This window comes from Taeniopygia guttata, chromosome 2 (assembly GCF_048771995.1).
Source record: "Taeniopygia guttata chromosome 2, bTaeGut7.mat, whole genome shotgun sequence".
Taxonomy (NCBI): domain Eukaryota; kingdom Metazoa; phylum Chordata; class Aves; order Passeriformes; family Estrildidae; genus Taeniopygia; species Taeniopygia guttata.
In genome coordinates this window covers 21,495,747-21,508,772 of record NC_133026.1, presented here as the reverse complement: position 1 = coordinate 21,508,772, position 13,026 = coordinate 21,495,747, and the positions used below count along the sequence as shown (strand labels likewise).

The following is a 13,026-nucleotide window of genomic DNA, read 5'->3' as shown; positions in this document are numbered from 1 at the left end:
TTCCCATGCACATCAATGCTAAGTTTTTTTAGCATTTTAAAATTTGTAAATATTCTTTTTCTCTTAATAACAAAAGTATTAAAAAATCTCCAGCAGGTGTTGACCTCATTTTTTGTGCTTTCAAAAGTTTTCCAGGCTAAGCCTTCACCAAGTCTCTTGCAGATGTAGAAAAGGATGTTAATCCAACTTCAGGATTTTAAAGTTACATGCTTCCACATCAGGAGAGTCTTCTACTACAGACAGAGGACATTTCACTTCTACTATACTGCATAATAAAATACATTGCATTTACAGTCTGTGTTACACCGTACTGAATACCCCAGTATTTGGAAGACAAGGCTCTTCTCAGTCTCTTAAACACCATTTCTTTGCCAGTCATTTTGGTCTTTTATAACACAGTTTTACCTGAAAACTGAAAGTCAAATCCAGGGTCCCTGTGCTCAAGCAGAAAGGTTTCTGTCATGCAAGAATACAGAAGACTGAAAAACCTAAGACTGCAATTATTGTTTTATAGGGGGCTAAGAGGTAAAACAGGAGAAAGACAATACTCTGGTTATGCAGTTCCCATGAGATGGGATCATCTGAAGCCTCAGCAAGACCTGTGATCACTAAATAAATGCAAGAATGGGAAACTGGGTTGCTGAGTACTTAGGAAAGATTTAGGAAAGAGGAATACCACACACATTGTCAGCAGTTTGTTCAGTTGGTTTACAGATAAAAGGAGATGAGAAAGTAGACAAATGAGGGAGATGAAATGCATTCCTTCATTTTAAGAAAGCTAAAGAGGTTTTGATCATGTCTGAGTATGAAAAGTCAGAGAAAACTGAAGGTTGAAGATGATAATAGGGAAATTACAGGGAGGTAGAACGAGATAGGATAAGATGTGCTCATTGGAGCAGACAAGAAGGAGTGGAGTAAGGTTGCAGACACATTTCTTGTTGTAATAGAAAAGGAGATGTTCAGATTTGTACAAAGGGAAGAAGGGGGAAGCTAGCAAGCTACCATTTACACACATGACCTAGCATTCAAAGTCACTTAGATCAACACATCACAAGTAAATGCATCCTGAGGAACAGCAGGGAGAGACCTCAAGGGGATTTTCAGACTGCTTCAAAGCAGGCTCAGCTATGCCTCTGCCATCCTCACAGGTTACTGTCTCACTCTGTTCAACACCCTCAAAAAAGTAATTCTACAGCTTACACTATTCCCACCATAGCAAGGTTTTCCTAATCACTAGTCTGAATCTCTCTTGCTACACTGCATGGCCACTGATAACTTTCTAACTCATTACAGGCACAGAAAACAAATTACTCTCCTTTTCACACCAGCCTTTTAAGAATTTGAAGGCTACTGCTCTTTATTCTGCTATTCTTCTCTTACCTATGAAACACCAATTATTTCACTCAAGACTGAATGAAAACTGGAAAAAGACTAGCAGGCAGCTGCAGTCATAAAAATGTATTACAACTTTGAATTTAACAGTGGTTGTGTTTCTACTATGAATATTCATTGTTTTCTCTTTGCTGCTAGACAAATTTGCACATTTTGGCTACATTCAAAAGTATCCACAAAGCCATTGAAACAACACAGTATTAAATTCTTGATATGTAGGCATTTTATTTATTTTTAGAAAAAAAGATTAAGAATTTTATGGCATCCTCAGGTTAAATTCTCTCTTGCTCCTTCACATTAATTTCCATCTTTTATGTGCACAGGCAGTGCATTTGGACATTCAGCTCTGAACTAAAAGTGTGACCAACTTGTCTGATCTCCCAAGGCCAAGAGTTTTCATCTTTGCTATTCAGTGGCCTCATTTAAGGGATGGGAGACCTTACCCTCTTGTTCACTGGAACAGCATATTGGTAGGGCAGTGGAAAATGTCATGTCACCGAAATTTGAAAGAATGCTTGCTGGAATGGGGAATGGAAAAAAATATAGGATCAAAAGTCAAGCCCTGGACCAATATGAAATCAGAACAAAACCAAGGTAGTGGGTTACCTGTTCCATTTCCATCTAATCCCTGCAAATAAGGGAAACTGTCCACTTCCCAGGGTGAACTGGCTGCAGTCAGATATGCTGTCAAATCACTGTAGCTAGTGTTCTCTGGCAATTTCACAGATCTTCTCTGAAAGTGAACTTGTGGCTGAGTCCGTGCACCTAAAAATATTAAAAGTGACTTAATATCCAAGGTGGGCAGAGTATTTAGGAGTTCATATTCATGGAAGCAATCTTACATTTTTTTCATTATAAATTGCAGCAGCTTGAGAAGGACAGAGACATCAGAAAGCTATTATGAAAGACAGTTATTTTTTTACATTTTACATTTATTTTGCAGTTTTCATTATTTCTCTCCAGAGCAAAATTGTGGAGGCACCTACTGTCAGAAGCTTTACTGGCTATGTTGTTTCTCCTCCGCTTCCATTGCACGCCTCGTTTCATTAGTAGAACTGAAACTAAAAGTAAGTTCAGAGGCAGGGTATGCAAAAGCATACCATGAACTGGAAAGCATCCAGTTCACCATATTTGTTCAAATTTTGTTTTCCCTGAAATAGCAAGATAAATGCAGTTTATAATTTTCAAAATTATTTTCTAAGAGATAGATCTACCTGTAGTCTCAATTAAATTATGTAACTTCTGTAAAGCTTTGACCATGAAAACTCTAGAACAGAGACTGGTCACTACTGAAATCACTAGACTAAAAGATTCACTTGATAAGCCTTGGGTGAAAAGATTTTCCATATTTTCCCAATGCAAAGAACACATCTAAATAGATACAGATTACTTGGCATGTAAGATTTCTCTCATTTTCTTTGTCTTGTACAGTGTTAGGGTTTCTTTCAAGCTCACTAGGTGTTAATTGAAGGGTCTTTGCTGCAACGTGATTTAAGACTGTTTCATGTACTATAGCATTTGATGTCTCATTTAAATCCCAGCTTATAAAGTCAATAGTCTTTTTCAAAGGATACTCACCATTAATACTGTTTAGCAACACACAGCAAGACTCCATCTGAAAGTTTGTGTGCACAACATGCAAATTAATTTTTAAATCAAAAGCTATTGTATTCTCCAGAGCTCATTTTGAATACACACAGTACACTTCCCACACAGCACAAAATCAAGAGGCAAGCAGTTTTCTTCTTAATTCACATTGGACTATGTGATTCAAAGATGTCAACTTGAAACAATTTTGCATCTTTTCCCCCATTAGTCTCTGGCAGCACTTTTAGGTTACATGAAGCTTCACTGTGAGAAAGAATAACGAGCCTGACTTCCTTCTAAGCTTTGTAACTAACAGTGTCATTAACCTAGAGACTGGAATCTTTCTTGCATAATTTTCCAGCAAGAGCTCTAGCTGTGAGAAAACAAAACTCAACAGAACAAAATGTTGTATTGGCTAAGAAAAATGCCTGTGTACAGGAGTAAGCACCCCCAAAGAGCTGATCGTTGTTTAGCTGTCATTTCTTTGGTAATTCTGCAAGAAAAAACTATGAAATTGCTTTTATTTCTTAATTTCTTGAATATTTTAGTGTTTACAGCAGGCTCTCAAGACCGGCAGTATCCTTAAGTGTTAAATATAGTCATTAAACAACACCTGTGTGACATGGTAAGAAATCTCCCTTATCTGATTTCTAAGCATAAATGGAAAACTATATAAAAGATTAAATAAATTGACTGCAACAAACTCAGGCAGGATTTATCTCCTGTGTGCTGTGCAAGTAGCAGTTTGCTGTGCCTCAGGGACTGATGTGCTCAGGCACTTTGGAACCCTCTGACTGCACTGCTGAGTGGGTTCCTACAGCCCATGAGTATACATACCCACAGTAAAAACACAGGGGAAAAAAACCCACAACAAAGAAACTGGCCTTAGGATTATCACCAATAGTTCAATGTAAAATTGTAGGATTTTCTGCTGTTTAAATGTCTGGTTAAGATGCATTATTCAAGTTGCCAATAACTGGTGTTTTATTTCCAAAGATACAAACTAAGCAAAAATTAGAAACCAAGTAACTATTGTTGAGTCTGCAATACAGTAGTTTATAGGTATTCTATTTAAAAAAAAAAAAAATATGGATTTTAGCACTGAGAGAGCCATGAGCTGCCAAATTTTAACTAGATAAGGAGGGCTCAGAAAGCCAACCTCAGTTCCTTCAATCCTACAAGCAGTACAAAACCTTCTTATGGCTGAGTTCAAAACCTGGCAGAAAACCTGCACACCAATGGACTCACCTATAAGCTTTGAGGGTGAAGAAACAGCCTCCTCTGTGACAGTACATACACAGACATTTAATACATCAGTGCTGAGTAGCTTATTCACACCCTAGAAAAACAAATTCCTCCATACTGGTGTTCACTAAAAACCTGCCACTCACCCTGACTCTCCCCTCAGTTCCTCAGTTGGGTCTCCCATACCTGGCAAGACTACAAATGGGCAGAAGACTGGGAGCTTCCAGAGGAATGTTTGTGAGGAAAGCAGCTACCAAGGCTTTCACTTTCTGTCACCAGCTTGCTGGAAGATAATCCAGTGTTCTCCTTTATCAGAGGCCATTGTGGATTTTGGGGCATATGTCTGGGCACAGATTTATTAAGGGAATTGGAAGTGGTAGAAACTTGTGCTGATCAGACTCTTAAAAATATTTTTTAAACAAGTGATCACTTATCACTGGGAGTGGGTTATTAGTATTGCTTCTATTACTGAAGATACCTATTTTTTATTTATAAAAACCAAGCACATTTGAGTGTAAAATGTGCATGTGAGCTCTTCCCACATGATATGTGCCATGAGGTAAAGACTGCTAAGCACTGATCTTACCTTCTTTAAACAGCCTCTTGTCAACACATCAGCCAGATTTAAATGCTGTCACCTCCAGTTTGCCAGGTCACTCCTGAGGAAGTAACCTCAAGGAGTCCCTGTAAGGCACCTCTTGTCACACTGCGTATGTGACAAGTGGCCCCACACCAGCATTTGAGGTTTAATCTATGTGAAGTAACATCTGAAGTCTCACCAATTCATGCTCTGATTGCTCATGGGTCAGAGTCCCCATGCAGATTCCATTCACTGCACACTGAAATTCAGCCCATCACTGTGCTGGCATTAAATAACTTAAATGACCCAGGGGCTGGCAAGCCCCATCCCTCACAATTACTGACAGCACAGCAGTGGATTGTAATGCCATCCTGAAAATGAAGCTGCCTGCATCAACTCACACAAACTTCTCAACTGCATAATACATTGCTTGCTTGATTAATTATTCAAATGCAATTGGTAACTTAGTGTACCAAGACAGGCCTTTCTTTCTCTTTGACTGGTGCTTCAAACACCAGTGTTCCCAGTCTGTTCCTGCTATAATGAGTTCTGGTTTGCTCTCAGTTTTACACTAAGGTAACTCCTGATCAGCTCTTTTGAAATAGCGTGAGGTTACTGGGAAGTAAATTAGAGAAATAACAGAGAAAAACTAGGTCACAAGGATTTTGGATGGAGACTAGAGAGGCTCCATTCAAATACTGGAACAATGTCTAGGCTGTCTTTCTTTTAGGTTTCATCACAAGAGAAGTCCCAGGAAAAGAAATGAGGACTGGACCCATAAAAAAGATTTTACTGGGCAGGACTGCAAGTTCAAATCCCAGTCCTTAGAATACTTCAGGTACCCCTTTCTTCCTTTATCCTTTTTTTCTGCTATCCCATAGAAGTAGAAGCAGTTAAATTATTCTAATTCATATATATTGTTAACACATTGGATCAATACACTGAAGGAAAGAAGATTATACTGAAAATATTTATGAGTCTCACTCAGCTGTTAAATGTCCCTCTAGTCCTTTGGCACCCCCTGTTTTTTCGAAGGAAGCTGTGAACATGAAAATACTGTACTTTTCCAGTTAATTGCATAATATTAGCATATTTGCATAACAATAAGAATATTTAATACAGCATGACAATGGAACACTGTTGGTAAACAATGTTTCATGTCTTGCCTAATGGAATCCCTTGTGTTTTAACAGAGTTCACCATCCATTTAATTTACCCCATTAGACAATGTCCAGCTCTCAAACTGCATAATATATGTACAGCAGCTTTTTCTCCAGTTCCTTCTGAGCATTCCATCAGCTACCTAATTTGTTTAATGCATTTTCAGCTCCAGCCATATCTAGTGCTATCACTAATGAAAAGCCTATTGAGTCTGGATGGCTTCTAACTAAAAAATATGTTAGGAAGGCATAATTGTATTATTTTCTCTCAGATAGAACAAGGTTATCTTCGAATACTATTGAGGGCACTATTTCCTTGTTTATTAACTATCCAGTAGAGTTTAAAATGATGGCAAGCATAAAAATTATTCTGAATAAGACAGCATTTATGCCCAATAAGAGTGCCCACAGGAAGGATATTCCCATGTTCTGATTCCAAGTATCTTTAAAATCACCTGTTCTTTTATTAACAGACTTACCTCAGCCAGCACATTAGTTGGACTAATTTATGTCAGACCCCTAAGTCAAATGAAAATTTTATTCTTCCCTGTGCAGTTCAGAAAACACTGTTCCTCTAACCGATACTACAGTTACTTTAACATATGTGTTTAGCCTTACAAAAAGGTTATTTTAACTTTATTTTTCTAATACAGTGGGTTTCAATGTGTAGGACTTAGGTTTGCAAGCAGTCGGACAAGGGGTCCACAGGAAAAGCAAATTTATACAGGCTATACAACAATACAACAATGCAGATACAAGAAAATTTTCAGTTTTCTATGCCCTAAACAGCTAATTCATGCACACTAGGAAGGAAGAAAAAAAAATAAAACCAGAGAAAAATCTTAGACATAAAGAACACCAGAAAATGTCTCCTTCAAGGATGGTTAAGTGAGGCTAGATGAAAAAATATCCAACAGACAGTTTAAGAAATTTAATCTCTAGCTCTCAAATGGCACACTAAAATACAAACTCATTTATTACTGTGTAACTTGAATTCCCTAGTTACAGCAGTGAGGGATTAATTCAGCTATTAATTTGGTAAAACAATCCCACAGAGAAGCAGTCCCCAGGGAATTCAGAACTCCCCACAGAACACCAGTCTCACTCACAGGACAGAGTTCAGAGAGCACTGCGCTGTCAGGATTTTTCTTTAGTGTCCTTCAAATTTCAATTCTGACTTCCCAAAGCCAGCATACCTTGAAATCCTGAGACAATCTGGACTACATCATCATAGACCATCAGAGTAGCTGAGCGTTCAGGAAGAAGGCCAAGGCTCAGGGAAGAGAACACTGTGGGAGAGAAGTGTTTTAAGTGGCATATATTTAAATTCTTATAAGCATAATCCAATAACAACAGCGCTTACTTTCTTCACATTTTTGCAAAAGCAGACCACCCAAACTATTAAAATCATATTGCATACATGACAGAAACCACATGCATTTTCTGAACCAAAGAGTTAAATTGCCAGAGTAACTACTGAACTAAACAAAATGTTCTACTCTTTGACTCCTGCACGTCATGCATGGTAGCTCAAAGCACTGGAGAGTGCAATGTGAAGTAGGGTTTCATGCCTTACATGAAGCAATTCCCAGCTCCACAGAAAGACAAGAAATACATAAAGAGAACTGAAATGCTAACTCAGTCTGGCTGAGTTATTCTCAGTCTGGCTGAGTTATTTTTCTGTGCAACAGCTATACTTCTTACCTCAGGAAGACTCGAATGAAATTTAAGTTTTAAGTATTTTGAGATGCTTACATAAGTTATACAGAAAGGCAAAGTATGATGATTAAGTCTGAATTATTTGCTTTAAAATGCAGCATGTACTGAGTCACCACCCACACCAGAGAAGTGTTATTTATAGCAGAACTACTGTCATCCTACCAGTGGTGTGAAAGGAGACAGATAAATGGTATTTGCTGCAAGAAGTCTACCTGCAAGGACCACCCTCCCCACTGGGTACTGACACTCCTTGCAGGGGGCTGTGTCAGTATGCACACACATCTTTGTAGAGTGAAAAATAAGATATAATTTCATGCCAAGTTATTCAGTCCCAGAAGACCCCAAATATGGAAGGAATTAGCCACAGAGCCCACCTGCCTCCTGCAACTATGAAAACAATAAGGAGCATGACTGCCTGCAGTCCACATGTGGCTTTCAAAGATGGAACAAGAGAAGACTAATGCAGACTAGTTATTTTTGGTAATAACTTGCTAATATTAATAACTAGTAATAACTGGGCAGCATCCCATACCTTAATGGGACTCATCCTAGTCTGAAGTAAAGTTGAGGAAGGCATTCTCAGAAACAATCAACAGAAGAACAACACAAACTCTTCTGATTTTCTGGAATTTTATGAACTTCCTCTAAATTAATGCACATTAATGAATCCAAGAGACCACACAGATGTTAGCTACCAGTAGGAAGACTACACTATTTCTACGTTAATAAATATATTCTCCTTTTAAAGAGCAGAAATTTTAGTGTTTGGGAGAAATATGGGAGAAAGGAATAAAAACTATGAGAAACACACTGAAAATAACTACCATCTAAAAGATAGTCTTAACAATATATACAAACATAAAAAAAAAAATTACATATAATGTTATTGCAAGTACAGCTGGGCATTTTCTTTCCACTGCCCAAATATGAAACAAATCTACACATTAGGCAACGTAAGTCAGAAAGCCTAGTGCAAGTAGCACTAAGGCCACACAATTACAAAATTTGTCTTTACTCCAATAACTTAATTTGTATGAAGAAAGCTAATATAATTTAGACACCCTGGGGAGCTCAATACAATCAACCATGCCAACATCTTCTTTCATATGTGCCAGACTATAACGAATATATAACCTCTAAACTTCCCTTGGGCTTTTCTGCACAATCTTTTCTCAGCATGACAATGACAGAAAGACACAGCTTTTAAGGCCAGAAGGATGACAGCAACGATCCAGCCTTATTCCTGTATAACTACAGCCTTCCTGAATTAATTATTGCTGCAGATTCAATAGCTGTACCAAAACATGAAAATGTTGTAGAAAAACTCTAATTTTATTTTACAGGTGTCCAGTGGTGAAGAACACACCACATCATGTTCTAATAAATAATTATGAGGGTAGTTAAACAATGTGCCTCTTTACCCATCAAAATTTATAGAGGTTCGATTTCCAGCCATTTGATCTTCTTTTTATACAGGCCTGCTAGACAGAAGAATTCTCTCTTACCCGTTTCCTGTTCTCTATGAGGGTATTGATGGACTATGATCACATTACCCATGAACTTTCTCACTAATGAAGAAAATAAATTAAGCACTTTCAAGTCTTTCCCTGTATACTGCATTTTCCAATCTTTTAATCACCGCTGATAAAAGTCCACAGTTTTAAACATTGTTCTTGAAGCACGGATCCAGAGCTGGACACACATGTCCCTGAATGGCTATGCCAAGGACAAGTCCTTAAATACTATACTCTGCTTTCCCAGTTTTTAACTTTATTTTACAGGTAAACAATTCCAGATGAGCTCTCCTCTCCCAGAAATACCACAATAATCATCCTTCACTCCTAAAACTGTATTTTACCACAGTGAATACCATAGTTTTCTCTGACTGACTGTCCTGGTTTCAGCTAGGATGGAGCTATTTTGTTCTCTGCTGCTGGTACAGGGCAGTGTTTTGGATTCGGGATGACAATGTCAGCAACACACCGATGGTGTGGGTGCTGCTGAGTAGTGCTTACCCTAAGTCAAGGACTCTGCAGTTTTTCATATATTGTCAGTGAGAAGCTTCTCAAGAAGCTGGGAGGAAGCACAGCCAGGACAGCTGATCCAGACTAGCCAAAGGGAAATTTCATACCATAGAATGTCGTGGCCAGTATATAAACTGGGGGAGTTGTCTCAAGGGGTCACCTGCTGCTCAGGGATGGGCTGGGCAATTGCATTGTGCATCACTTGCTTTAACTGGGTTTTACTCCCCACTCTCTTTTGGTTAACTCTCATTCTTATTATTCTTCTTATTATAAAATTTTACTTTATTTTAATTATTATACTGTTCTTCTCTCAACCCAGAGTTTTTACCTTTTTATGATTCTCCTCCCTACCCCACGGAGGCTGGGGGTCAGGAAGCAGATGGATGGTACCTAGTTGACGACTGGAGTTAAACCATGACACTGCCTCTACCAAGGAATTCTGAACCATGCTGTCTCAGCAGCTCCCTCTCTTCATTGCATATGCTGCTCCAAAAGAAGTATCCTTTTAAATAAGGATTACCAGTCACAAATGTTTTCTTCCAAATTTTTTACAAAGAAAAATCTAAGCACGGTTAAGAGCAGACAGATGAACACATCTTCCATCATGAACACTTCAACAACTCAAGTGATGTTAAATTTATGAACTGTTAATAAGTGGAGTCATGGCTCTGCTGATAAATATTTTAATGGAAGAAGAGATCTTAAATATTTTCCTCCTACCATTTATCACTATGTAAATAAATAATCATTCTGCTTAAGCAGCAAAGAGGTAGTAATTATTTTTGTCAATATAAGAGAAGTTAATTTCTAACAAATTATAAGAACAGAAAACCCTCGATGTTTACTCCTTGAAGGTACTACAATAAATAACACAAGTTCAGTGGCTGCACAGCTTTTCAGCATAACACTATTACTAATGCATATTGCCTGTGATGGAGGAATCCTGATCCTTTGGCCAAGTTCTGCTACAGGACATTACCACCCTTTAGCTTTCAAACCTACTCCCTGCTCATGGTTATCATTTTCCCGTTTGTGGTAAAATGGCCATAGTTCACTTACCACAGCACACAGGATGGCACATCAGCTTAAACACTGCCCTGGGTGGAATGCTTCTCAGAGTGGGGGATCTGCTCTGCGGGGGACAGCTCCTAGGACTATTAACAAGCATTTTTGGGAAATGAGGATGCAGCTGTACGGGTGTGCCCAGACTGCACACTGCAGAACAAAGACTGAGATATGCTGCCTGTTCCCCATCACTCAAACCACCTTAAAAAAAACAACAAAACAACTTGAACATTTTTCCAAAGTTCTATATTGTGCTTGTTAAAAGCATGATAGGCATTTAAATACAAACAGTCCTTGAAAAGTTTTTTAAAGACTAGAGGTGTCTTAGTCAATACAAAATATAAAAGCCTAAGTATCTCACCTTGTATGTCATGTACCTTTTCAGAACTAATTCAAAGAACAACCCTATTAAATTATCTAGTTGTAACTTGTTTCTTTAATCAAAGAAAGGAACAAGTTCAAGGTACAGAAGACAAAATAAATTACTCTACTTCCAATTAAATCAATGGCAAACTATCTACCAGTTTCAGTGGGGGATGATCAGAGGTGAAACAAATCTACTTTCAGAGCTAAGCTCATGTTTCAGCCATGGAAAGAAAGATTTTGTGGAATCTATAAAATTACTGCTCTTTAACTTCAATGATTAGCGAAAACAAAAATGCCCTGTTTCATTCCCCTCCCTCAAAATCAGTATTTAAGAAAAACAACAAGCAAAAAAACTAACCAAACTCCAGGCTACGGAAGAGTACATTTCATTCAAAAGACCTAGAGTATAAGCCAAAGACAAGACACAAGGCAAAGTTATTGCATACTTTCGTCATTTAAAAGCACATGAAGTATGCTGCGAAAGCAGTACTTCATCTTATTTAAAGAAAAGAAAACTCAAAGGAAATTTCTAAACAGAGTCACAGAACGATTACGGCTGGAAGGGACCTCTGTACGTCACCTCTTCCACCAAGAAGGAGTTGTCCAGTTGAGTTCTGAATGTCTTTAAAGGGGGACATTTCACAACCTTTCTGCATGACCTATTCCAATTTTGCTCTTGTAACATGGAAGGGTGGGTTGGTGACAGAGACTGCACACACCCAAGGTCCCTGTGGCAATATTGAGACCTTTATTGTTTGAACCCAGCTTTATATGGCAGGTTTGAAACATCCCAGTCTATAACACTCTTTGGTCCGCTCTTAACACCTCCCAGTTTCCTGACCAGTGAGATGTCTGCAGCTTAGGAAGTTCATGGGGTAATTTGATCATAGTCCATTGGTGATTGGTTGAAGTCCCTGTGTGTCAACCCAGGGGCCAGTTTATAGAACCAGGCTGCGTTTCTTATTTATAACTGAATTAACTGCTCAGCCACAGACTAGCTGTGACAGCTGCTACTGCAATGAATTGCTGCCTTTTACTTATTTGAAACTCTCTTGACTGCAACTCTTTCAGTTGCATCTTATTCTTTCACCACACCCGAAAGAGCTTGACTTAGTCTTTGCTATTAGCTCCATTAAGTAGCTGAAAAACACAGTGGAATACAGTATATAAAAGGAAGAAAGAACTCTTATCTGAAGCAAGTGAAAGCAGATAAGTAAACAGCACATTGAAATTCCTAAAGCATAGTTCTGGGTTTGAAGAGATTTATGTTCCTTTCCCTTTCTGAAAATACATTTACTACTCGACCTTGCAGCAAGTCATGCAGCCCTTCTGGCTATGTTGATATTAATAAATAAAATGGAGCCAAAGCATGGAATTCAACACTGCCCTGGGAATATATACACTATTTAAATACTAGTGCACTTAAAACCTTACCTGCCTTTGGCCCTAATTATCAAACCTGAGGCATGTGTTATTTAGGTGTGATTTGGGTATAATACAAGCCTGGGACCATTCCCAAATTAAATGGACCCTAATTGTAGCTGAGGATTACAAGAAAGGTAGATGAAACTCAGGATATGATCTTCATATAGATGTTACATCTCAAGGTTTGAAAGCCACCCTCAATCTGTTATTTTTAGCAGTCAGAAATAAGATTCATGACTCAATTTTTCTTCTCATATAACTAATGTTCTGAGGCATTCTGATAAAAACTAACACACAAGTATTATTGTTATACTTGTTTGCCTGTGGAAGAAGCAAAGCCATGCTAATCAAGTTAGTAAAAATCCTTACATCTGAATAACATAACTGCAGATTAAAACAGGTTTTTTGACATGGCTAAGAGCTAAAAGACCAGGACATTTTTGTACACTACAGCCTATGGTGC

General features: G+C 38.2%; 1 protein-coding gene across 4 annotated transcripts in view; it reads right to left on the bottom strand.

The window, feature by feature from the left end:
* FAM171A1 (family with sequence similarity 171 member A1) overlaps nucleotides 1-13,026 on the bottom strand; it is an 86,695-nt gene that overhangs the window by 23,544 nt on the left and 50,125 nt on the right. For all 4 annotated transcript variants that reach the window (XM_002193815.7, XM_072925500.1, XM_030264614.4 and 1 more), the window contains 2 exons: nucleotides 7,161-7,253; nucleotides 1,999-2,157 (listed from right to left, as the gene is read on the bottom strand). In XM_002193815.7, coding sequence (XP_002193851.5) covers nucleotides 1,999-2,157; nucleotides 7,161-7,253 — 252 coding nt within the window. The remainder of the gene's footprint in view (nucleotides 1-1,998; nucleotides 2,158-7,160; nucleotides 7,254-13,026) is intronic.